At 44.4% G+C, this 24,280-nt stretch overlaps 1 protein-coding gene across 1 annotated transcript in view; it reads left to right on the top strand.

Annotated features, from left to right (window-relative positions):
* LOC311084035 (uncharacterized protein) overlaps nt 1–24,003 on the top strand; it is a 30,422-nt gene extending 6,419 nt beyond the window's left edge. Inside the window, exons 10-14 of the mRNA XM_084115867.1 lie at nt 1,409–1,479; nt 1,661–1,806; nt 1,902–2,046; nt 5,038–5,187; nt 23,381–24,003. Of these exons, the coding sequence (XP_083971993.1) occupies nt 1,409–1,479; nt 1,661–1,806; nt 1,902–2,046; nt 5,038–5,187; nt 23,381–23,656 (788 nt within the window). The 3' untranslated portion in view covers nt 23,657–24,003. The remainder of the gene's footprint in view (nt 1–1,408; nt 1,480–1,660; nt 1,807–1,901; nt 2,047–5,037; nt 5,188–23,380) is intronic.
* The last annotated feature ends 277 nt before the right edge of the window (nt 24,004–24,280 follow it).

Below are 24,280 nucleotides of genomic sequence, written 5' to 3'. Positions count from 1 at the left end.
GCGTCGGTTTGATTTTGACATTGCTGGGGGACATTTATTTACTGTGACTTCTCAGGTAATGTCAATGGTACGACCCATTTCAGATGCGGCCACAATTACAACAACAGTGGTTCCATATGAGTATATTTTAATTGTTTGATCATTATTATAGCTAGGGACAATTCAGTAATCACTAACTGGATATTGGTAAAGACATGTCCCTAGCGTCTAGCTGCCCTCGACTAAATATTTTACTAGTTGACTAGTAGTCGTCCATTTAAGCGATTATTCAACTAATCGCTCGTTTATATTAATAAGCCATAAATCATATTGAGCTTTTAATTGCCTATATAATACATAGCCTAATCAGCACTGAAACACACGCTTAAAGCTTGCCACAGCGCACCAGCAAACGTAATGATTACCTATGAATAGGAGACTGTCAAAACATTTGAATAATTAATTGATAATGTTTTCTGTGTGTTCGGCTGCAGAGATTAAGTTGACGATGCTGACTCATCATCTCCGCATTAGTGGACACGCCTACATGCAGGTTTCATACGGATTACATAATCTGAGAATATTTATTTTCCATTTGAATTGGTTCATTTAAAAGACATATAAAGCTTTCTATAGATACAGTATATTTCTCATGTCTGTGAGGCAAGTATAGGCTACACTGAGTTTCGGGTCACTAAAACCGGGACAGCAGAAAACGCATCCTGTTTTCTTTATTTTACAAAAGCACAACTTTTTGTTGTTATTGTGAGTTTACAGAAATAAAAGTAGACCCTTTACAGTTTGCATTACTCTTATATGTATGACCAAAAATGACAGAGTATTTGTAAAGTTGCTGCTACTTACATGTTTCAAGTGATAAGCCATATTTGAGGCTAGGGTTGCCGTTAACGATCTGTCCGTCACAGCCTGTGTGATTTCGCCACTTCCTGTGGAGTTTTTTTCTGTGACTAACCAACTAATAACATTTTGGTCAACCAAACCTCTTCTAGTCGACTATTGGAGGCCAGCCCTGCTAGTTTTCACCTTTGATCTCTTTGCTTTGGTAGCTTAACTGATCGATTTTCAACAAATACAAAGAATAATTAACTATATTATTTTATTCCACAAAACTTTCAGTCCTCAAAAAAAAAAAAAGCATACTAAAAGCATTACTGCTCTGAAGCCAGACAGAAATGATGTTGTTTGATAGTATGAACTTATAGTGGCAGTGGATGTATTTAGAAACACAATTTCACCATGTTCACCGAGCCGCTGACAGTCAGACAGTCCAACAATTCATCACCACCGCTGGAAACGCTAGACAAAAACTCAAACTAACTAGCCATTTTTTGTCTAGTCAATGAGTTGACCATCTTGACCACCCTAGAGCACATTTAACACGCTGATCACTAATTGAACTGATTTGCAGCTCCGTGGGGGAAGCGAAGCTGGAAGACGTTCTATGCCATGCTGAAGGGAATGGTGCTTTACCTGCAGAAGGTAATCGCCAGAGACTGATGATGGTAGATATGAGGAATATGTCAATACAAACAGATGACACACGTCGTCATGTTTTGCAGTGCTTTAGTGGGATGTCTGCTTTTTATACAACCTTGCCAAAGCATCAATACTAATAGCAGTGAAAGCTAGATTGTTGATCAGTGTGTGTGTGTGTGTCCAGGATGATTACGGGAAGGACTGCCAGAGCTCGGAGGAGGTGGTCAGTGTTCATCACGCTCTGGCCGAGCGAGCCCTGAACTACACCAAACGCCCGCACGTGTTTCGCCTGCAGACGGCCGACTGGAGAGTCTTCCTCTTCGAGGCTGCGTGAGTGTGTGCGTTTGAGGCTGTGTGAGTGTGTGTGCAGATTCTCTTCAGAAGCATTAACAGTCAGATCTGAGTGATGATCGTGTGTCCTTCAGGTCCACGGAGCAGATGAACTCGTGGATCGGCCGGATAAACCTGGTGTCGGCGCTTCACTCCTCTCCACCGTTCCCTGCTGCAGTCGGGTCCCAGAAGAGGTTCTGCCGGCCCATCTTACCTGCGACACAGTCCAACCTCACGCTGGTAACTGTTCTCTTACGTCTGGGTGGTACGGTGGCCCAGTAGTGCACAACACAACAAAATTTAAAAAGCAAACATAAGTTTACAACACAACGAAATTAAGCCACATTAGGGTTAGGTTAGAAGGATGGGGGGCAGAGTGAGGGGGTGTGAGGGGGGAGAGAGGGTGTGTGAGAGGGGGGGGGGGGATGGGGGTGTGTGAGAGAGAGAGGGGGAGGGGGGGTGTGAGAGAAGGGGAGGGAGGTGGTGAGAGGGGGAGGGAGGTGGGGAGAGGGGTGTGAGAGAGGGGGTGTGATGGGGGAAGTTCGGATAATTTTACTGACTCGGATCTTTGAATCTCGTTCCTCAAAATGAACAAATCTTTTTTCGAGTAATTTCGTTCATTTCAGCAGAATGTATTTAAAATGATATGTTAATAGCCAAATTCCCCAAACACATCAAATGTTTATCGCATTTAGAATAAGAAAAAAATTGCAATGCAAGGAAAAGGCCAAATTATGAGAAACAGAAACGATTAATTCATTTATCTGGGTCTTCAGGCTATGCAGTCTGTTAGTTTACCTCACCTCCTGATCTGAGTCGTTCGTTCATCCTGTGATCCTCATAAACTGAGCTATGCAGTCTGTACCGGATACAGAATTGACAAGTTCACGTTTCGAGTCTTCGGGTTCGAGTTGTTCGGTTTTATGTCATGTAACTGCATGTTGTTATTAGCTATATATAGGTATCTTTAACAAAGTGATTTTCCCCATCATAGATAAAGTTTAAAGCATTACCAACTCTTTAGTACCACATTCATATGGAAAAGAACTTGAATTTAAGACTAAAAGTTAGGCCTAACTGTTAAAAAAAAAAACTGATAATGCGCTTGCAGAGGTGGACAGTAACAAAGTACATTTACTTGAGTACTGTACTTAAGTACACTTTTTGAGTATTTGTACTTTACTTGAGTATTATTTTTTCTGGAAACTTTTTACTTTAACTTCACTACATTTGAAAGACAAATATCGTACTTTTTACTCCACTACAATTCTGTCAAGGTCCTTGAGTAGAAAGTAACATCAGTCAGTGGATGATTTTGGTTGCAGGGGTTGCATTTTGGTTGGAAATGAAAGTGGGGTTGACGACAGAACCCTGCATCTGATTGACATCAGAACCCGACGTCAGATTGACGTTGGATATTGATTGAAAATAAAAGTCGGGTTGACGTCAGAACCCGACTGATGTTGGTTTCTGACGTCAACCCGATTTTCATTTTCAACCACAATACAACGTCTGTCCAACGTTGGAGATCAATGTCAATCTGACATTGGATTCTGACATAAACCTGATTTTCATTTTCAACGTTGGGTTTGGTCTTCTAAATGCGACTTTTGTCACTTTTTTGGAGCACACTAGCTTATAGATAACAGTAAGGCTAACATATTCATACTAAAAGCCAAAAAACTTTAAATAGGGCAATATTTGAGGGAACAGCCATTTGGGTGTCCGAAACCATTGTGGACGTTATTGAGTGCACTTATTCAATCTCACATTCAATCCCACTACTGGAACTGTGCTCTAGAAATAAATGTGATATTGATATGAGGGTAGGAAGGCAGGCGTAGATTTAGAGCCATACGGTACTTTAAGTATTACATACAACAATGCAACAATAATAAAACAATGCATTGACATTTACTTTTTACTTTTGATACTTAAGTATTTTTAAAAACAAGTACTTCTGTACTTTTACTTAAGTAAAAATAGGTCTTTACAACTTTTACTTGTAACGGAGTAATATTTGACCAGTAGTATCTATACTTTCACTCAAGTAAGGAAGTTGTGTACTTCGTCCACCTCTGTGCGCTTGTTTATGAGAAAGTTTGGGAATTATTAACTCATTTATGTGTCCAGCGCTGTCACATCACGTCATGTGACAAAAGAACGAAAGAATCAGAAGAAGGAGACCCGAACAATTGAGAGACGAACTAATCATTTCTCTTTCCGGTACTGACAGCTTAGCCTCTATGTGACTGACGGGAAGAACGAAAGACTCCGAGTCGGAACCGAACACTCGAGAGACGAACTAATCATTTCTGTTTCCAGTACAGAACCCAGGATGCTGCACATGCGAAGTCAACACAAAATTAACGAATCACTCTCTGAGACAACTCGGTAGTCCTGAGTCATATTAAAGATTCGTTTATCGTTCATGACCGACCAATCGCTACTCGGGTAGCCTGAAGCCCAACGGCACGATATATCTGCGCTGCCCACGAGGCTATCGGCGCCGACTACAGCTTACACTTACACCAAGGCCCAAAATATCTTAAACGAATAGTTCACCCAAAAATTTAAATTCTGTCATCAATTATTCATTCCAAACCCGTACGACTTTTGTTAATCTTCAGAACACAAACGATGAAGATATTCTTGATGAAATTGAGATTTCTGTCCCTCCATTGAAAATCTGTGATAGTTCAAAATGTTCATAAAGAGATGGTAAAAAAAAATCCATATGAATGGAGCAGTTTAGTTCAAGTCTTCTGAAGAGACACAGTGGCTTTATATGATGAATAGATGAAATATCTTCATTTCTGTTCTGAAGATGAAAGAAAATCTTCTGGGTTTGGAATGACATGACGGAGAGTAAATGATGACAGAATGGTCATTTTTGGGTGCACTGTCCCTTTAAGGCCCGCTCACTCTAAGAACAATAACTATATTAGCAAGCACACCACCAAGGAGGGTACGATTGTTTGTTTATTTTAAGCGCACTGCAGTTGCGTTCTATGAATGTTCAGTGAGCATAACTGTAGTGCGCACTTAAAGTTGGGTGATTTTGATTGGCTGTCGATGCTGTCGATGCTCGCAGTGATTTGTCCACACACACACACACACACGTCTCTTTCACACTGATGTTTACTTCTGACCGTAGCTCTTCATCTCTAACCTAGCTTCCTTCTTCATTCATTTCTTTAGTTTCACTAAAGGTTTCACTTTCTTCCCAAGGAGAAGCAGATCCAGTCGCACGGGTCCATGTTGCTGAGCTTCCAACGGGATCTGGGTGTTCTCCAGGAGGAGTTCGGGTCCGAGAGCCGGAAGAGCAGAGCCAGAGAACAGGAGGAGCTCCGGCAGAGAGAGGAGTACCTGCAGTACGAGGTGCAGACACACACTCACACTCACTCACACACACACACACACACACACACACACACACACACACACACACACACACACACACACACACTCTCACTCTCTCTCTCAAACACAGTCTCACACAGGCTCAAGATGACCATCAAAACAGCTTGAATTGAAGAGAAGTTTGGTTATTTTGTGGGTGAACTCTCCGTTATTTTGCTTAAAAACAAGACAAAGAAATACAAAATCAAAGGTATTTCTCAAAAATGGTTAACACACATAAAAGTACCGTCCCACTTTAATTGTACACATAAATTGTAAGAAATTGTAACACTGATGAATAAACAGGTAAGGCTATTAAATAGAGTCCCAAACTAGTTTTTGTTATGTGATTGAATGATGAGAAGTTATTACAGGGCGACGCTGAAGTGCCCTCTGGAGACTTGTCACAATCCAATCTGCTTTCCTCCTTCCCGGCTGACGAACTCTATACGTCACTGGCCCAACCCACTCAATTATTGTGTTGGGTCCCTGCCAGGACGCCGGGAATTTAGAAGCAGCACACGGAACCAGGACGAGGATCCGATCTCCTGGCTGGAATTCCCGAGCTTGAGCGGGTCGGTTATAGAGGCGTTGTTGTGCACGCTGGGCCGAGGCTAGATGTTCTCGCACTAATGGCATGACTCGGTCAATCTTCTGTCTCATATCTCGTACCTGCTCTATCACTGTTTGATGTGGGGAGGGCTGACGTTCCCATGCATCCCGGGCTACGTCGAGGAGACCTAGCGGTTGCCGCCCAAACAACAACTCAAAGGGGGTAAACCCTGTGGAGGCTTGAGGGACTTCACGGATACCAAAGAGCATGTACGGGATCATGAGATCCCAGTCACGTCCGTCCTCAGCTACCAACCGCCGTAACATCTGCTTTAGAGTCTGGTTGAAACGCTCAACTAGTCCGTCCGTTTTGGGGTGGTAGACTGAAGTACGGAGCTGTTTGACTCGCAGTACCTGGCATAGGTCTTTCATGAGCTTGGACATGAACGGAGTGCCCTGGTCGGTCAGGATCTCGGCCGGAATGCCCACCCGGTTGAACAGAAGAAACAGTTCCTTGGCAATGTTTTTCGATGTAGCCTTACGAAGGGGTACAGCTTCAGGGTACCGGGTTACATAATCCACGATGACGAGTATGTGCTCGTGGCCCCGGGCAGACTTCGGCAGCGGTCCCACCAGGTCCATCCCGATATGCTGAAAGGGCACCTCGATAATTGGCAACGGGATAAGTGGGCTTGGGGGGAGGTCGTAGTGGTGATGTTCTTTGACAAGTTGGGCAGCTTTGGCAGAACTGCTTCACCTCAGCGTCCAGGCCAGGCCAATGGAACCGATCTCAAACACGCTGAATTGTGTTCTTCACCCCTAGGTGCCCTGCTATCAGGTGTGAGTGGGCTAGCTCCAACACGATTTCAGTCTTGGACTTCGGCACTACCAACAGGTGTTTCTCCTCCCCCCGCCGTTGGGCGACACAGTAAAGCAGGCCATTTTTCACTATGAAGTGTGGGTAGGGATGGGGGGGCTGGATGTTGGGGCTCTCCCTCCACCTCCCTAACCTGTGACCAACAATTCCGTAGCCTATCATCCTCTCGCTGTTCGCGTCCAAACAAGCCCCCTTCAGTGATCTGTTGGAAGAAATCAGTATACAGATTAGGAGGTGAATTTTGTCAAGTCAAGTCATCTTCATTTATATAGCGCTTTTAACAATGTAGATTGTTTCAAAGCAGCTTTACAGAGATAAGCGTATAATTTAAGGTAACAGAGATTGTTTTGGCTTTATAGCGGTTCTTTAATAAAGTTATTTTCCAGCTAAAGTTAGTTTTGATCGATTCGCTTCCATCGCAACGATCATTTGTTATTAAATTAGGGGCCGCTAAGACGACACCATTCTCTCTACACAGACTTTAAACGCGAACCTGTGAGAAACACTGATGGCGTTCACATGCGCATTAAGAATTGGTTCTATAGTTATGTGCGTTTGAATATATGTGCGCAGGTTTGTAATTCCCTACAAACCAAGCCTAAACAAAGTACTGGTCTTTCCTTATAAATTGATACAGAATTTTATTTTGTCACTTCGGGGTAGGTACGCGAAACGAATTTTCCCGACAACGCTTTATCTGTAGAGTGGTAAAGGGATCCTCCATAGGGAGAGACTAGTTGGCACTTCAGCACTGCGTTGTCATCGGGTCCAGGCGAAGGTCCTTCGTCGGATCTGGATACGGCCTGGATCCGGCAGGCTGCGGGAAAACCTCGGGATAAACAAAGACACTAAAATTAACGTAGATGCCATTCTTCTTATGATGTAACGAGTACATCAGGATTTATGGGAAGTGTTCCCGGTTCCGGCTGACCTAATCTATGCAGCCTAACATTGAATTATAGAAGTCTATAATGTATTATGTGAATGCTAGGTCAAAGAGAAGTGTCTTTAATCTAGCTTTGAACTGACAGAGTGTGTCTGCTTCCTGGACAATGGTAGGAAGACTGTTCCAAAGTTTTGGTGCTAAATAGGAGAAGGATCTGCCGCCAGCAGTCGATTTTGATATTCTAGATATTATCAACTGGCCGGAATTTTGAGATCGCAATAGACGTGAAGGACTATAATGCGTTAAGAGCTCGCTCAAGCACTGCGGAGCTAAACCATTTAGTGCTTTGTAAGTAATCATCAATATTTTAAAATTTATGCGATGTTTAATAGGGAGCCAGTGCAGTGTTGACAGAACTGGGCTAATATGGTCATACTTCCTGGTTCTGGTAAGAACTCGAGCTGCTGCATTTTGGACCAGCTGTAGTTTGTTTATTAAGCGTGCAGGGCAACCACCCATAATAGCATTACAATAATCTAGCCTTGATGTCATGAACGCATGAACTAATTGTTCTGCATTTGTCAATGAGAGCATATGACGTAATTTAGATATATTTTTAAGATGGAAAAATGCGGTTTACAGACACTAGACACGTGACTTTCAAATGAAAGATTGGTATCAAAGAGCACACACAGGTTCCTAACCGACGACGAAGACTTAACAGAGCAGCCATCAAGTGTTAGACAGTATTCTAGATTATTACGTGAGGAAGTTTTTTGTCCAATAATTAGAATCTCTGTTTTTTCTGAATTTAGAAGTAGGAAATTACTAGTCATCCAATTTTTTATATCAGCTATGCATTCCGTTAATTTTGTGAATTGGTAAGTTTTGTCAGGGTGTGAAGAAATATAGAGCTGAGTATCGTCAGCATAACAGTGGAAGATAATTCCATGTTTACTAATGATATCTCCTAAGGATAGCATGTACAGAGTGAACAGCAACGGTCCTAGTACTGAGCCCTGTGGTACACCATACTGAACTTGTGATCGATGAGACATCTCTTCATTTACTGCTACAAGCTGATAACGGTCAGATAAGTATGATTTAAACCATGCTAATGCAATTCCACTAATGCCAACATAATGTTCGAGTCTATTTAAAAGAATGTTGTGGTCAATGGTCTCAAATGCAGCACTAAGATCAAGTAACACTAATAGAGAGATACAACCACGATCGGATGATAAGAGCAAATCATTTGTAACTCTAATGAGAGCAGTCTCAGTACTATGGTACGGTCTAAATCCTGACTGAAAATCCTCGCAGATATAATTTCTTTCAAGAAAGGACTTGAACTCAACATTTCTCTCACTGTCGGTGGCCTGCAGGACTGGTTGGCCGACGGTGGGTCCTTTGTTTTCGGTGACTCCTGTTCCGACTAGCTGGTTGTATGGTGGTTGCTAGCAGGTGGTCAAACCCCGGCAAATCCCTTCCAAGCAATACAGGGACCGGGAGGTCCTTTACCACTCCTACCTCCACCAGCTAGGACTTCGATCCAGCAGAGATGGTAACCGTTTCGGCAGGCACATAACGCGTGTCCCCGTGCATGCAGGTGATGGGGATAGACGATTTCCTGCCTGGCCGGGCCTTGATGATTTGAGGTTGTACCAGGCTCACCGAGCTGCCTGAATCCAGAATTGCATTCACAATCTTCCCTTCGACTCGCACTTGCCGTTCAGGCGCCTCCAACAGTATTGCTCGGTGGACAATGCAACCTGCTAGCCATACTTTGGCATCGGGTGGGTGTGGGTCGGTTGGCATGGGTTCATCCAATGGTATGGATGCTGCCGGCCTTTTTACTGGTCTTGAGATGCCCTCTGGTGATCGCCGTTCTGGGGGCAACCTCCGGGGAAACGTGGCTGCTCTTTCTCCAGCGTCCCGAGCTTGGGCTGCTTCCACCAGCTCCACCGCATCCACGAGGTCTGCAAGGGTTGTGGGATTCCTCATACTAACCGCTTTCCGATGAACTCAAGGTAATGCACGAAGTAGGTGGTCCATGACCACCCTTACAGCTACCTGGCCAGCCGTGAGATTCCCAGAGAGAAGCCAAAGTTGAGCTAATCGTGACAGCTGGGCGGCTTGAACTCGTGCAGGTAGTTGCAGGTCATACACCCATTCATGGAAGTGTTGTGCAGCACACACTGGGGAAAGCCCCACTCATGCCAGGATTTCCTGTTTTAAATCCACATAAGACTCATTTGAGGGGGCCTGGAGTGAATAGTAGGCTCGCTGTGCTTCCCCGATGAGAAGAGGTGCTAAAATGCGGGCCCACTCATCCTCATCCCATCCTTCTCGAGCAGCTATTATTTCAAACGTATGCAAATAAGCTTCAACATCATCATGCTCTGTTAACTTTGTGAACAGCTGCTGGGCCTGGACACGGGGTTCTGGAAGGGGTACACAGCCTGCGGTTCCCAGGCTTAATTGCTGAAGCGCAGGCTCCATGCGTTCTTGTCGGCCGGAGAGTTGTTCTACAAACTGCTGTTGGCGAATGCTGACATCAGTAAGCCGGCGGATAATTTCCTCCATTATGAAAGAGAGTGTGGTTTCTGCAGTAAGGTAAACAGAGGTGTCATCAGCATTAAAAGTGTGACCTCATTCAGCAAAAATTTGCCCGCATTCTCCACCACTGTGCCGGGCTGAATGGGGACACAGACCAAACTAACTTGCAGTGCACACGCCCTGGAGGGTTTTTATTGAACAAAAAGTAATATCTTAATGTGGGAATTACGGTGCTCAAAGGTTGATGAAGTAATAAAGGTGCAGAAAAGGTCTTTGGCTCTCCAGCGTTAGAAGGCCAGAGCTGATCAGTTAATCCTCACTTGAATCTGGAGAAGCAGAGACAAAGAGAACACATTATTAGCATTTCCTGCAGTGGAGAACTAGCTCACCCTTTCATTCTCTTGCTCTGCTTATATTCTATCTTCTTAATGAAGCACAGGTGTGGCCGATCAGCACTTGCTCCTGGCTGCTGATTTAATGATGAGAAGTTATTACAGGGCGACGCTGAAGTGCACTCTGGAGACTCGTCACAGTTAATACAAGTTAGTAAGTTGGTATGATCCACAGTCACCCAAAACACAGAATGGTGTTTTGGGTTCAGTTTACCATGGTAAACACACAAGACTAACATGAGCTGTTAATAAAACATATGGAAGCCATTCCTGATGAACAGAATGAACCTGCATGCTAAAAAGAAAAACATTACGATTAACTTTTTCTTTGACTTTGTCTGTCTCATATCAGACATTTAGGGTCGCTATTACCTCTTGTTTTGCTAGTTTTTAGTGCTGTTGAAAGCAGAAGTATCATATGTCTGGACACACAGATATTAAAAACAGCATTGCAAGTTCCTTTAATGGTCATTTCAGGGATGTGGAATAAAGCTTTAGAGCTGTATATACACGTGCCATCTTTAGTTACCTGTGATGTTTTCTGCCAGATCTGGTGTTTGTACAGTTTTATGAAGTTTTATACAGAAGGCCTCAGATGATGTTTAGAGATCCTCAAGGGTTTAATTCCCCTGCGAAACATGCTTTTTCTTACTTAGTATTTTTGTCTTGTTTCCAGTCCATATATCAAAAAATCAAGATGCATTTACTAGATGAGTAAATTAGCCTATGTCTTGTTTTCTGGGGATATAAATGAAAATAAAGTGATTTGTTGCTTAAAAAAGCAAAATTATCTGCCAGTGGGGTTAGAAAAATAATCTTAATTCAAACTGAAAGAACATTTTTTTTTCTCTTACCCCATTGGCAGATAATTTTATTTGTTATAAGTAATTTTGATTTATTTCCCCAGAGAGCAAGACATAATATTGTATGGCATTTTATTACTTTAGTAAATGCTTCTTGATTTAAGAATTTTTTGATATTTGGACTGGAAACAAGACAAAAATACTAAGACACTTTGCAGTGAGTAAAGTGGCTGCTTCATGTTGTTGTGTGTTTCACAGAAGTCTCGTTACGAGGTGTACCTGTTGTGTGTGTGTGTCACAGAAGTCTCGTTACGAGGTGTCTCTGTTGTGTGTGTGTGTGTCACAGAAGTCTCGTTACGAGGTGTATCTGTTGTGTGTGTGTGTTTCACAGAAGTCTCGTTACGCGGTGTCTCTGTTGTGTGTGTTTCACAGAAGTCTGGTTACGAGGTGTACCTGTTGTGTGTGTGTGTGTCACAGAAGTCTCGTTACGAGGTGTCTCTGTTGTGTGTGTTTCACAGAAGTCTCGTTACGAGGTGTACCTGTTGTGTGTGTGTGTTTCACAGAAGTCTCGTTACGAGGTGTCTCTGTTGTGTGTGTTTCACAGAAGTCTCGTTACGAGGTGTCTCTGTTGTGTGTGTGTGTTTCACAGAAGTCTCGTTACGAGGTGTATCTGTTGTGTGTGTTTCACAGAAGTCTCGTTACGAGGTGTATCTGTTGTGTGTGTGTGTTTCACAGAAGTCTCGTTACGAGGTGTATCTGTTGTGTGTGTGTGTTTCACAGAAGTCTCGTTACGAGGTGTATCTGTTGTGTGTGTGTGTGTTTCACAGAAGTCTCGTTACGAGGTGTCTCTGTTGTGTGTGTGTGTTTCACAGAAGTCTCGTTACGAGGTGTCTCTGTTGTGTGTGTTTCACAGAAGTCTCGTTACGAGGTGTATCTGTTGTGTGTGTGTGTTTCACAGAAGTCTCGTTACGAGGTGTCTCTGTTGTGTGTGTTTCACAGAAGTCTCGTTACGAGGTGTACCTGTTGTGTGTGTGTGTGTCACAGAAGTCTCGTTACGAGGTGTCTCTGTTGTGTGTGTGTGTTTCACAGAAGTCTCGTTACGAGGTGTATCTGTTGTGTGTGTTTCACAGAAGTCTCGTTACGAGGTGTATCTGTTGTGTGTGTGTGTTTCACAGAAGTCTCGTTACGCGGTGTCTCTGTTGTGTGTGTTTCACAGAAGTCTCGTTACGAGGTGTATCTGTTGTGTGTGTTTCACAGAAGTCTCGTTACGAGGTGTATCTGTTGTGTGTGTGTGTTTCACAGAAGTCTCGTTACGAGGTGTCTCTGTTGTGTGTGTTTCACAGAAGTCTCGTTACGAGGTGTATCTGTTGTGTGTGTGTGTTTCACAGAAGTCTTGTTACGAGGTGTCTCTGTTGTGTGTGTTTCACAGAAGTCTCGTTACGAGGTGTATCTGTTGTGTGTGTGTGTGTTTCACAGAAGTCTCGTTACGAGGTGTACCTGTTGTGTGTGTGTGTTTCACAGAAGTCTCGTTACGAGGTGTCTCTGTTGTGTGTGTGTGTTTCACAGAAGTCTCGTTACGAGGTGTATCTGTTGTGTGTGTGTGTTTCACAGAAGTCTCGTTACGAGGTGTCTCTGTTGTGTGTGTTTCACAGAAGTCTCGTTACGAGGTGTACCTGTTGTGTGTGTGTGTTTCACAGAAGTCTCGTTACGAGGTGTCTCTGTTGTGTGTGTTTCACAGAAGTCTCGTTACGAGGTGTATCTGTTGTGTGTGTGTGTTTCACAGAAGTCTCGTTACGAGGTGTATCTGTTGTGTGTGTTTCACAGAAGTCTCGTTACGAGGTGTATCTGTTGTGTGTGTGTGTTTCACAGAAGTCTCGTTACGAGGTGTATCTGTTGTGTGTGTTTCACAGAAGTCTCGTTACGAGGTGTACCTGTTGTGTGTGTGTGTTTCACAGAAGTCTCGTTACGAGGTGTCTCTGTTGTGTGTGTTTCACAGAAGTCTCGTTACGAGGTGTCTCTGTTGTGTGTGTGTGTGTTTCACAGAAGTCTCGTTACGTGGTGTCTCTGTTGTGTGTGTGTGTTTCACAGAAGTCTCGTTACGAGGTGTATCTGTTGTGTGTGTTTCACAGAAGTCTCGTTACGAGGTGTCTCTGTTGTGTGTGTGTGTGTTTCACAGAAGTCTCGTTACGTGGTGTCTCTGTTGTGTGTGTGTGTTTCACAGAAGTCTCGTTACGAGGTGTCTCTGTTGTGTGTGTTTCACAGAAGTCTCGTTACGAGGTGTATCTGTTGTGTGTGTGTGTGTTTCACAGAAGTCTCGTTACGAGGTGTATCTGTTGTGTGTGTGTGTGTTTCACAGAAGTCTCGTTACGAGGTGTATCTGTTGTGTGTGTGTTTCACAGAAGTCTCGTTACGAGGTGTACCTGTTGTGTGTGTGTGTGTGTCACAGAAGTCTCGTTACGAGGTGTCTCTGTTGTGTGTGTGTGTTTCACAGAAGTCTCGTTACGAGGTGTATCTGTTGTGTGTGTGTGTTTCACAGAAGTCTCGTTACGAGGTGTATCTGTTGTGTGTGTTTCACAGAAGTCTCGTTACGAGGTGTCTCTGTTGTGTGTGTGTGTGTTTCACAGAAGTCTCGTTACGAGGTGTATCTGTTGTGTGTGTTTCACAGAAGTCTCGTTACGAGGTGTCTCTGTTGTGTGTGTTTCACAGAAGTCTCGTTACGAGGTGTCTCTGTTGTGTGTGTGTGTTTCACAGAAGTCTCGTTACGAGGTGTATCTGTTGTGTGTGTGTGTTTCACAGAAGTCTCGTTACGAGGTGTACCTGTTGTGTGTGTGTGTGTCACAGAAGTCTCGTTACGAGGTGTCTCTGTTGTGTGTGTGTGTTTCACAGAAGTCTCGTTACGAGGTGTCTCTGTTGTGTGTGTTTCACAGAAGTCTCGTTACGAGGTGTATCTGTTGTGTGTGTGTGTTTCACAGAAGTCTCGTTACGAGGTGTCTCTGTTGTGTGTGTTTCACAGAAGTCTCGTTACGAGGTGTATCTGTTGTGTGTGTGTGTTTCACAGAAGTCTCGTTACGAGGTGTCTCTGTTGTGTGTGTTTCACAGAAGTCTCGTTACGAGGTGTCTCTGTTGTGTGTGTGTGTGTTTCACAGAAGTCTCGTTACGAGGTGTCTCTGTTGTGTGTGTGTGTTTCACAGAAGTCTCGTTACGAGGTGTCTCTGTTGTGTGTGTGTGTGTTTCACAGAAGTCTCGTTACGAGGTGTCTCTGTTGTGTGTGTGTGTTTCACAGAAGTCTCGTTACGAGGTGTCTCTGTTGTGTGTGTTTCACAGAAGTCTCGTTGCGAGGTGTCTCTGTTGTGTGTGTTTCACAGAAGTCTCGTTACGAGGTGTACCTGTTGTGTGTGTGTGTGTCACAGAAGTCTCGTTACGAGGTGTCTCTGTTGTGTGTGTGTGTTTCACAGAAGTCTCGTTACGAGGTGTATCTGTTGTGTGTGTGTGTTTCACAGAAGTCTCGTTACGAGGTGTATCTGTTGTGTGTGTTTCACAGAAGTCTCGTTACGAGGTGTCTCTGTTGTGTGTGTGTGTGTTTCACAGAAGTCTCGTTACGAGGTGTATCTGTTGTGTGTGTGTGTTTCACAGAAGTCTCGTTACGAGGTGTATCTGTTGTGTGTGTGTGTTTCACAGAAGTCTCGTTACGAGGTGTATCTGTTGTGTGTGTGTGTGTCACAGAAGTCTCGTTACGAGGTGTCTCTGTTGTGTGTGTGTGTTTCACAGAAGTCTCGTTACGAGGTGTCTCTGTTGTGTGTGTGTGTGTTTCACAGAAGTCTCGTTACGAGGTGTATCTGTTGTGTGTGTTTCACAGAAGTCTCGTTACGAGGTGTCTCTGTTGTGTGTGTTTCACAGAAATCTCGTTACGAGGTGTCTCTGTTGTGTGTGTGTGTTTCACAGAAATCTCGTTACGAGGTGTCTCTGTTGTGTGTGTGTGTTTCACAGAAGTCTCGTTACGAGGTGTCTCTGTTGTGTGTGTTTCACAGAAGTCTCGTTACGAGGTGTCTCTGTTGTGTGTGTTTCACAGAAGTCTCGTTACGAGGTGTCTCTGTTGTGTGTGTGTGTTTCACAGAAGTCTCGTTACGAGGTGTCTCTGTTGTGTGTGTGTGTTTCACAGAAGTCTCGTTACGAGGTGTATCTGTTGTGTGTGTTTCACAGAAGTCTCGTTACGAGGTGTCTCTGTTGTGTGTGTTTCACAGAAGTCTCATTACGAGGTGTCTCTGTTTGTGTTTCACAGAAGTCTCGTTACGAGGTGTATCTGTTGTGTGTGTGTTTGTTTCACAGAAGTCTCGTTACGAGGTGTCTCTGTTGTGTGTGTGTGTGTTTCACAGAAGTCTCGTTACGAGGTGTACCTGTTGTGTGTGTGTGTGTTTCACAGAAGTCTCGTTACGAGGTGTATCTGTTGTGTGTGTTTCACAGAAGTCTCGTTACGAGGTGTCTCTGTTGTGTGTGTGTGTTTCACAGAAGTCTCGTTACGAGGTGTCTCTGTTGTGTGTGTGTGTGTTTCACAGAAGTCTCGTTACGAGGTGTATCTGTTGTGTGTGTGTGTTTCACAGAAGTCTCGTTACGAGGTGTATCTGTTGTGTGTGTGTGTTTCACAGAAGTTCGTTACATGGTGTCTCTGTTTGTGTTTCACAGAAGTCTCGTTACGAGGTGTATCTGTTGTGTGTGTGTTTGTTTCACAGAAGTCTCGTTACGAGGTGTCTCTGTTGTGTGTTTCACAGAAGTCTCGTTACGAGGTGTCTCTGTTGTGTGTGTGTGTGTTTCACAGAAGTCTTGTTACGAGGTGTCTCTGTTGTGTGTGTGTGTTTCACAGAAGTCTCGTTACATGGTGTCTCTGTTTGTGTTTCACAGAAGTCTCGTTACGAGGTGTATCTGTTGTGTGTGTTTCACAGAAGTCTCGTTACGAGGTGTCTCTGTTGTGTTTGTTTCACAGAAGTCTCGTTACGAGGTGTACCTGTTGTGTGTGTGTGTTTCACAGAAGTCTCGTTACGAGGTGTATCTGTTGTGTGTGTGTGTTTCACAGAAGTCTCGTTACGAGGTGTCTCTGTTGTGTGTGTTTCACAGAAGTCTCGTTAAGAGGTGTCTCTGTTGTGTGTGTGTGTTTCACAGAAGTCTCGTTACGAGGTGTCTCTGTTGTGTGTGTTTCACAGAAGTCTCGTTACGAGGTGTATCTGTTGTGTGTGTTTCACAGAAGTCTCGTTACGAGGTGTCTCTGTTTGTGTTTCACAGAAGTCTCGTTACGAGGTGTACCTGTTGTGTGTGTGTGTGTTTCACAGAAGTCTCGTTACGAGGTGTCTCTGTTGTGTGTGTGTGTGTTTCACAGAAAGTCTCGTTACGAGGTGTCTCTGTTGTGTGTGTTTCACAGAAGTCCCGTTACGAGGTGTACCTGTTGTGTGTGTGTTTCACAGAAGTCTCGTTACGAGGTGTACCTGTTGTGTGTGTGTGTTTCACAGAAGTCTCGTTACGAGGTGTCTCTGTTGTGTGTGTTTCACAGAAGTCTCGTTACGAGGTGTACCTGTTGTGTGTGTGTGTGTTTCACAGAAGTCTCGTTACGAGGTGTATCTGTTGTGTGTGTTTCACAGAAGTCTCGTTACGAGGTGTACCTGTTGTGTGTGTGTGTGTTTCACAGAAGTCTCGTTACGAGGTGTATCTCTTGTGTGTGTGTGTTTCACAGAAGTCTCGTTACGAGGTGTACCTGTTGTGTGTGTGTGTTTCACAGAAGTCTCGTTACGAGGTGTCTCTGTTGTGTGTGTTTCACAGAAGTCTCGTTACGAGGTGTACCTGTTGTGTGTGTGTGTTTCACAGAAGTCTCGTTACGAGGTGTATCTGTTGTGTGTGTTTCACAGAAGTCTCGTTACGAGGTGTACCTGTTGTGTGTGTGTGTGTTTCACAGAAGTCTCGTTACGAGGTGTATCTCTTGTGTGTGTGTGTTTCACAGAAGTCTCGTTACGAGGTGTACCTGTTGTGTGTGTGTGTGTCACAGAAGTCTCGTTACGAGGTGTCTCTGTTGTGTGTGTGTGTTTCACAGAAGTCTCGTTACGATGTGTCTCTGTTGTGTGTGTGTGTTTCACAGAAGTCTCGTTACGAGATGTATCTGTTGTGTGTGTGTGTTTCACAGAAGTCTCGTTACGAGGTGTATCTGTTGTGTGTGTTTCACAGAAGTCTCGTTACGAGGTGTCTCTGTTGTGTGTGTGTGTGTTTCACAGAAGTCTCGTTACGAGGTGTCTCTGTTGTGTGTGTTTCACAGAAGTCTCGTTACGAGGTGTATCTGTTGTGTGTGTGTGTGTTTCACAGAAGTCTCGTTACGAGGTGTACCTGTTGTGTGTGTGTGTGTTTCACAGAAGTCTCGTTACGAGGTGTCTCTGTTGTGTGTGTGTGTTTCACAGAAGTCTCGTTACGAGGTGTCTCTGTTGTGTGTGTGTGTTTCACAGAAGTCTCGTTACGAGGTGTATCTGTTGTGTGTGTGTGTTTCACAGAAGTCTCGTTACGAGGTGTCTCTGTTGTGTGTGTTTCACAGAAGTCTCGTTACGAGGTGTCTCTGTTGTGTGTGTGTGTTTCACAGAAGTCTCGTTACGAGGTGTATCTGTTGTGTGTGTGTGTTTCACAGAAGTCTCGTTACGAGGTGTCTCTGTTGTGTGTGTTTCACAGAAGTCTCGTTACGAGGTGTCTCTGTTGTGTGTGTGTGTGTGTTTCACAGAAGTCTCGTTACGAGGTGTCTCTGTTGTGTGTGTGTGTTTCACAGAAGTCTCGTTACGAGGTGTCTCTGTTGTGTGTGTGTGTTTCACAGAAGTCTCGTTACGAGGTGTCTCTGTTTGTGTTTCACAGAAGTCTCGTTACGAGGTGTATCTGTTGTGTGTGTGTTTGTTTCACAGAAGTCTCGTTACGAGGTGTCTCTGTTGTGTGTGTGTGTGTTTCACAGAAGTCTCGTTACGAGGTGTACCTGTTGTGTGTGTGTGTGTTTCACAGAAGTCTCGTTACGAGGTGTATCTGTTGTGTGTGTTTCACAGAAGTCTCGTTACGAGGTGTCTCTGTTGTGTGTGTGTGTTTCACAGAAGTCTCGTTACGAGGTGTCTCTGTTGTGTGTGTGTGTTTCACAGAAGTTCGTTACATGGTGTCTCTGTTTGTGTTTCACAGAAGTCTCGTTACGAGGTGTCTCTGTTTGTGTTTCACAGAAGTCTCGTTACGAGGTGTATCTGTTGTGTGTGTGTTTGTTTCACAGAAGTCTCGTTACGAGGTGTCTCTGTTGTGTGTGTGTGTGTTTCACAGAAGTCTCGTTACGAGGTGTCTCTGTTGTGTGTGTTTCACAGAAGTCTCGTTACGAGGTGTCTCTGTTGTGTGTTTCACAGAAGTCTCGTTACGAGGTGTCTCTGTTGTGTGTGTGTTTGTTTCACAGAAGTCTCGTTACGAGGTGTCTCTGTTGTGTGTGTTTCACAGAAGTCTCGTTACGAGGTGTCTCTGTTGTGTGTTTCACAGAAGTCTCGTTACGAGGTGTCTCTGTTGTGTGTGTGTTTGTTTCACAGAAGTCTCGTTACGAGGTGTATCTGTTGTGTGTGTTTCACAGAAGTCTCGTTACGAGGTGTATCTGTTGTGTGTGTGTTTGTTTCACAGAAGTCTCGTTACGAGGTGTCTCTGTTGTGTGTGTGTGTGTTTCACAGAAGTCTCGTTACGAGGTGTCTCTGTTGTGTGTGTTTCACAGAAGTCTCGTTACGAGGTGTCTCTGTTGTGTGTTTCACAGAAGTCTCGTTACGAGGTGTCTCTGTTGTGTGTGTGTGTGTGTTTCACAGAAGTCTTGTTACGAGGTGTCTCTGTTGTGTGTGTGTGTTTCACAGAAGTCTCGTTACGAGGTGTCTCTGTTTGTGTTTCACAGAAGTCTCGTTACAAGGTGTATCTGTTGTGTGTGTTTCACAGAAGTCTCGTTACGAGGTGTCTCTGTTGTGTTTGTTTCACAGAAGTCTCGTTACGAGGTGTACCTGTTGTGTGTGTGTGTTTCACAGAAGTCTCGTTACGAGGTGTCTCTGTTGTGTGTGTTTCACAGAAGTCTCGTTAAGAGGTGTCTCTGTTGTGTGTGTGTGTTTCACAGAAGTCTCGTTACGAGGTGTATCTGTTGTGTGTGTGTGTTTCACAGAAGTCTCGTTACGAGGTGTCTCTGTTGTGTGTGTTTCACAGAAGTCTCGTTAAGAGGTGTCTCTGTTGTGTGTGTGTGTTTCACAGAAGTCTCGTTACGAGGTGTCTCTGTTGTGTGTGTTTCACAGAAGTCTCGTTACGAGGTGTATCTGTTGTGTGTGTTTCACAGAAGTCTCGTTACGAGGTGTCTCTGTTGTGTGTGTGTGTTTCACAGAAGTCTCGTTACGAGGTGTCTCTGTTTGTGTTTCACAGAAGTCTCGTTACGAGGTGTATCTGTTGTGTGTGTTTCACAGAAGTCTCGTTACGAGGTGTACCTGTTGTGTGTGTGTGTGTTTCACAGAAGTCTCGTTACGAGGTGTCTCTGTTGTGTGTGTGTGTTTCACAGAAGTCTCGTTACGAGGTGTATCTGTTGTGTGTGTGTGTTTCACAGAAGTCTCGTTACGAGGTGTCTCTGTTGTGTGTGTTTCACAGAAGTCTCGTTACGAGGTGTCTCTGTTGTGTGTGTGTGTGTTTCACAGAAGTCTCGTTACGAGGTGTCTCTGTTGTGTGTGTGTGTTTCACAGAAGTCTCGTTACGAGGTGTCTCTGTTGTGTGTGTGTGTTTCACAGAAGTCTCGTTACGAGGTGTCTCTGTTTGTGTTTCACAGAAGTCTCGTTACGAGGTGTATCTGTTGTGTGTGTGTTTGTTTCACAGAAGTCTCGTTACGAGGTGTCTCTGTTGTGTGTGTGTGTGTTTCACAGAAGTCTCGTTACGAGGTGTACCTGTTGTGTGTGTGTGTGTTTCACAGAAGTCTCGTTACGAGGTGTATCTGTTGTGTGTGTTTCACAGAAGTCTCGTTACGAGGTGTCTCTGTTGTGTGTGTGTGTTTCACAGAAGTCTCGTTACGAGGTGTCTCTGTTGTGTGTGTGTGTTTCACAGAAGTTCGTTACATGGTGTCTCTGTTTGTGTTTCACAGAAGTCTCGTTACGAGGTGTCTCTGTTTGTGTTTCACAGAAGTCTCGTTACGAGGTGTATCTGTTGTGTGTGTGTTTGTTTCACAGAAGTCTCGTTACGAGGTGTCTCTGTTGTGTGTGTGTGTGTTTCACAGAAGTCTCGTTACGAGGTGTCTCTGTTGTGTGTGTTTCACAGAAGTCTCGTTACGAGGTGTCTCTGTTGTGTGTTTCACAGAAGTCTCGTTACGAGGTGTCTCTGTTGTGTGTGTGTGTGTGTTTCACAGAAGTCTTGTTACGAGGTGTCTCTGTTGTGTGTGTGTGTTTCACAGAAGTCTCGTTACGAGGTGTCTCTGTTTGTGTTTCACAGAAGTCTCGTTACGAGGTGTATCTGTTGTGTGTGTTTCACAGAAGTCTCGTTACGAGGTGTCTCTGTTGTGTTTGTTTCACAGAAGTCTCGTTACGAGGTGTACCTGTTGTGTGTGTGTGTTTCACAGAAGTCTCGTTACGAGGTGTCTCTGTTGTGTGTGTTTCACAGAAGTCTCGTTAAGAGGTGTCTCTGTTGTGTGTGTGTGTTTCACAGAAGTCTCGTTACGAGGTGTATCTGTTGTGTGTGTGTGTTTCACAGAAGTCTCGTTACGAGGTGTCTCTGTTGTGTGTGTTTCACAGAAGTCTCGTTAAGAGGTGTCTCTGTTGTGTGTGTGTGTTTCACAGAAGTCTCGTTACGAGGTGTCTCTGTTGTGTGTGTTTCACAGAAGTCTCGTTACGAGGTGTATCTGTTGTGTGTGTTTCACAGAAGTCTCGTTACGAGGTGTCTCTGTTGTGTGTGTGTGTTTCACAGAAGTCTCGTTACGAGGTGTCTCTGTTTGTGTTTCACAGAAGTCTCGTTACGAGGTGTATCTGTTGTGTGTGTTTCACAGAAGTCTCGTTACGAGGTGTACCTGTTGTGTGTGTGTGTGTTTCACAGAAAGTCTCGTTACGAGGTGTCTCTGTTGTGTGTGTTTCACAGAAGTCTCGTTACGAGGTGTACCTGTTGTGTGTGTGTTTCACAGAAGTCTCGTTACGAGGTGTACCTGTTGTGTGTGTGTGTTTCACAGAAGTCTCGTTACGAGGTGTCTCTGTTGTGTGTGTGTGTTTCACAGAAGTCTCGTTACGAGGTGTATCTCTTGTGTGTGTGTGTTTCACAGAAGTCTCGTTACGAGGTGTATCTCTTGTGTGTGTGTGTTTCACAGAAGTCTCGTTACGAGGTGTACCTGTTGTGTGTGTGTGTGTGTCACAGAAGTCTCGTTACGATGTGTCTCTGTTGTGTGTGTGTGTTTCACAGAAGTCTCGTTACGAGATGTATCTGTTGTGTGTGTGTGTTTCACAGAAGTCTCGTTACGAGGTGTCTCTGTTGTGTGTGTTTCACAGAAGTCTCGTTACGAGGTGTATCTGTTGTGTGTGTTTCACAGAAGTCTCGTTACGAGATGTATCTGTTGTGTGTGTGTTTCACAGAAGTCTCGTTACGAGGTGTCTCTGTTGTGTGTGTTTCACAGAAGTCTCGTTACGAGGTGTATCTGTTGTGTGTGTGTGTGTTTCACAGAAGTCTCGTTACGAGGTGTACCTGTTGTGTGTGTGTGTGTCACAGAAGTCTCGTTACGAGGTGTCTCTGTTGTGTGTGTGTGTTTCACAGAAGTCTCGTTACGAGGTGTATCTGTTGTGTGTGTGTGTTTCACAGAAGTCTCGTTGCGAGGTGTCTCTGTTGTGTGTGTGTGTGTTTCACAGAAGTCTCGTTACGAGGTGTCTCTGTTGTGTGTGTGTGTTTCACAGAAGTCTCGTTACGAGGTGTCTCTGTTGTGTGTGTGTGTTTCACAGAAGTCTCGTTACGAGGTGTCTCTGTTGTGTGTGTGTGTTTCACAGAAGTCTCGTTACGAGGTGTATCTGTTGTGTGTGTTTCACAGAAGTCTCGTTACGAGGTGTCTCTGTTGTGTGTGTGTGTTTCACAGAAGTCTCGTTACGAGGTGTCTCTGTTTGTGTTTCACAGAAGTCTCGTTACGAGGTGTCTCTGTTGTGTGTGTGTGTGTTTCACAGAAGTCTCGTTACGAGGTGTATCTGTTGTGTGTGTGTGTTTCACAGAAGTCTCGTTACGAGGTGTATCTGTTGTGTGTGTTTCACAGAAGTCTCGTTACGAGGTGTCTCTGTTGTGTGTGTGTGTGTTTCACAGAAGTCTCGTTACGAGGTGTATCTGTTGTGTGTGTGTGTTTCACAGAAGTCTCGTTACGAGGTGTATCTGTTGTGTGTGTGTGTTTCACAGAAGTCTCGTTACGAGGTGTCTCTGTTGTGTGTGTGTGTGTTTCACAGAAGTCTCGTTACGAGGTGTATCTGTTGTGTGTGTGTGTTTCACAGAAGTCTCGTTACGAGGTGTATCTGTTGTGTGTGTTTCACAGAAGTCTCGTTACGAGGTGTCTCTGTTGTGTGTGTGTGTGTTTCACAGAAGTCTCGTTACGAGGTGTCTCTGTTGTGTGTGTGTGTTTCACAGAAGTCTCGTTACGAGGTGTATCTGTTGTGTGTGTGTGTTTCACAGAAGTCTCGTTACGAGGTGTCTCTGTTGTGTGTGTGTGTTTCACAGAAGTCTCGTTACGAGGTGTCTCTGTTGTGTGTGTGTGTGTTTCACAGAAGTCTCGTTACGAGGTGTATCTGTTGTGTGTGTTTCACAGAAGTCTCGTTACGAGGTGTCTCTGTTGTGTGTGTGTGTTTCACAGAAGTCTCGTTACGAGGTGTATCTGTTGTGTGTGTTTCACAGAAGTCTCGTTACGAGGTGTCTCTGTTGTGTGTGTGTGTGTTTCACAGAAGTCTCGTTACGAGGTGTATCTGTTGTGTGTGTGTGTTTCACAGAAGTCTCGTTACGAGGTGTATCTGTTGTGTGTGTGTGTTTCACAGAAGTCTCGTTACGAGGTGTCTCTGTTGTGTGTGTGTGTTTCACAGAAGTCTCGTTACGAGGTGTCTCTGTTGTGTGTGTTTCACAGAAGTCTCGTTACGAGGTGTACCTGAGAGTGCTGGAGGCCTGGCAGACGCTGTCGGACTCACCGGTGGGAGACCGGCTGATGGAGCTGGATCAGGGATTGTGGACAGGAGTGATGGACGCGGAGGACGAGGAAGACCCTGGGATGAAGAGATCGCACTCCAGTCCATCTCTGGAGTTAGAGACGCCTCCTCAGCCCGTTGTGAAGGTCCGACGCAACATCTCAGAGAGACGCACATATCGCAAGATCGTCATTCCTCGGAGGAACAAGGAGATTTGAAAACTTTTGGAAACTGTTACCCACAAACTGTCAAGACATGCTTGAAGCACTTGAACCCTTTAAAGTTTGACATCATTTAATATATTTTTAAAGTCTATCTCTTCCAAGGTAAAAATAGGAACAACTGTAGTCTTTTTAAATATACAGTATTTTTGCACAAAGCTCTTATTATTTGACCCTCTTCACACTGTCCACAAGAGGGAGATGTTGCTCAAGATGTTTAAATGAAGGACAATAACTATCACACTTCAGTAAGAGTTTAACGTGTGGTCAGCAGAACCACTGTAAACAGTGAAGAAGAGATGTTTGAATCATGGTGATAAAGAGATCTCTGATAGTGCCACTGCTGAATGGCTCTTGAGTGTTTGTGAAAATCTCATATCCTTCCATTTAAACTAGAACCCGTGATTAAGAGCAGAAGCTGAGGATCTGTGTGATGGATGGTGCCTTTAGGCTCAGGATGTGATAAAGATCTGAAAAGCCTGTATCAGATAAACGCACCTGTTGACACATAAACAGATTGTGAGGAAAAAACAATCAAAGTGTCAGTGAGTCAGAAAATGAGTGAACACCCCTCAGATAGACCCAGACTTCTGCAAGTGCTGATGTGTGATCCTGAATATG

This window comes from Abramis brama (assembly GCF_963993115.1).
Source record: "Abramis brama genome assembly, chromosome: 5".
Taxonomy (NCBI): Eukaryota; Metazoa; Chordata; class Actinopteri; order Cypriniformes; family Leuciscidae; genus Abramis; species Abramis brama.
This window is presented reverse-complemented; position numbering and strand designations above follow the sequence as displayed.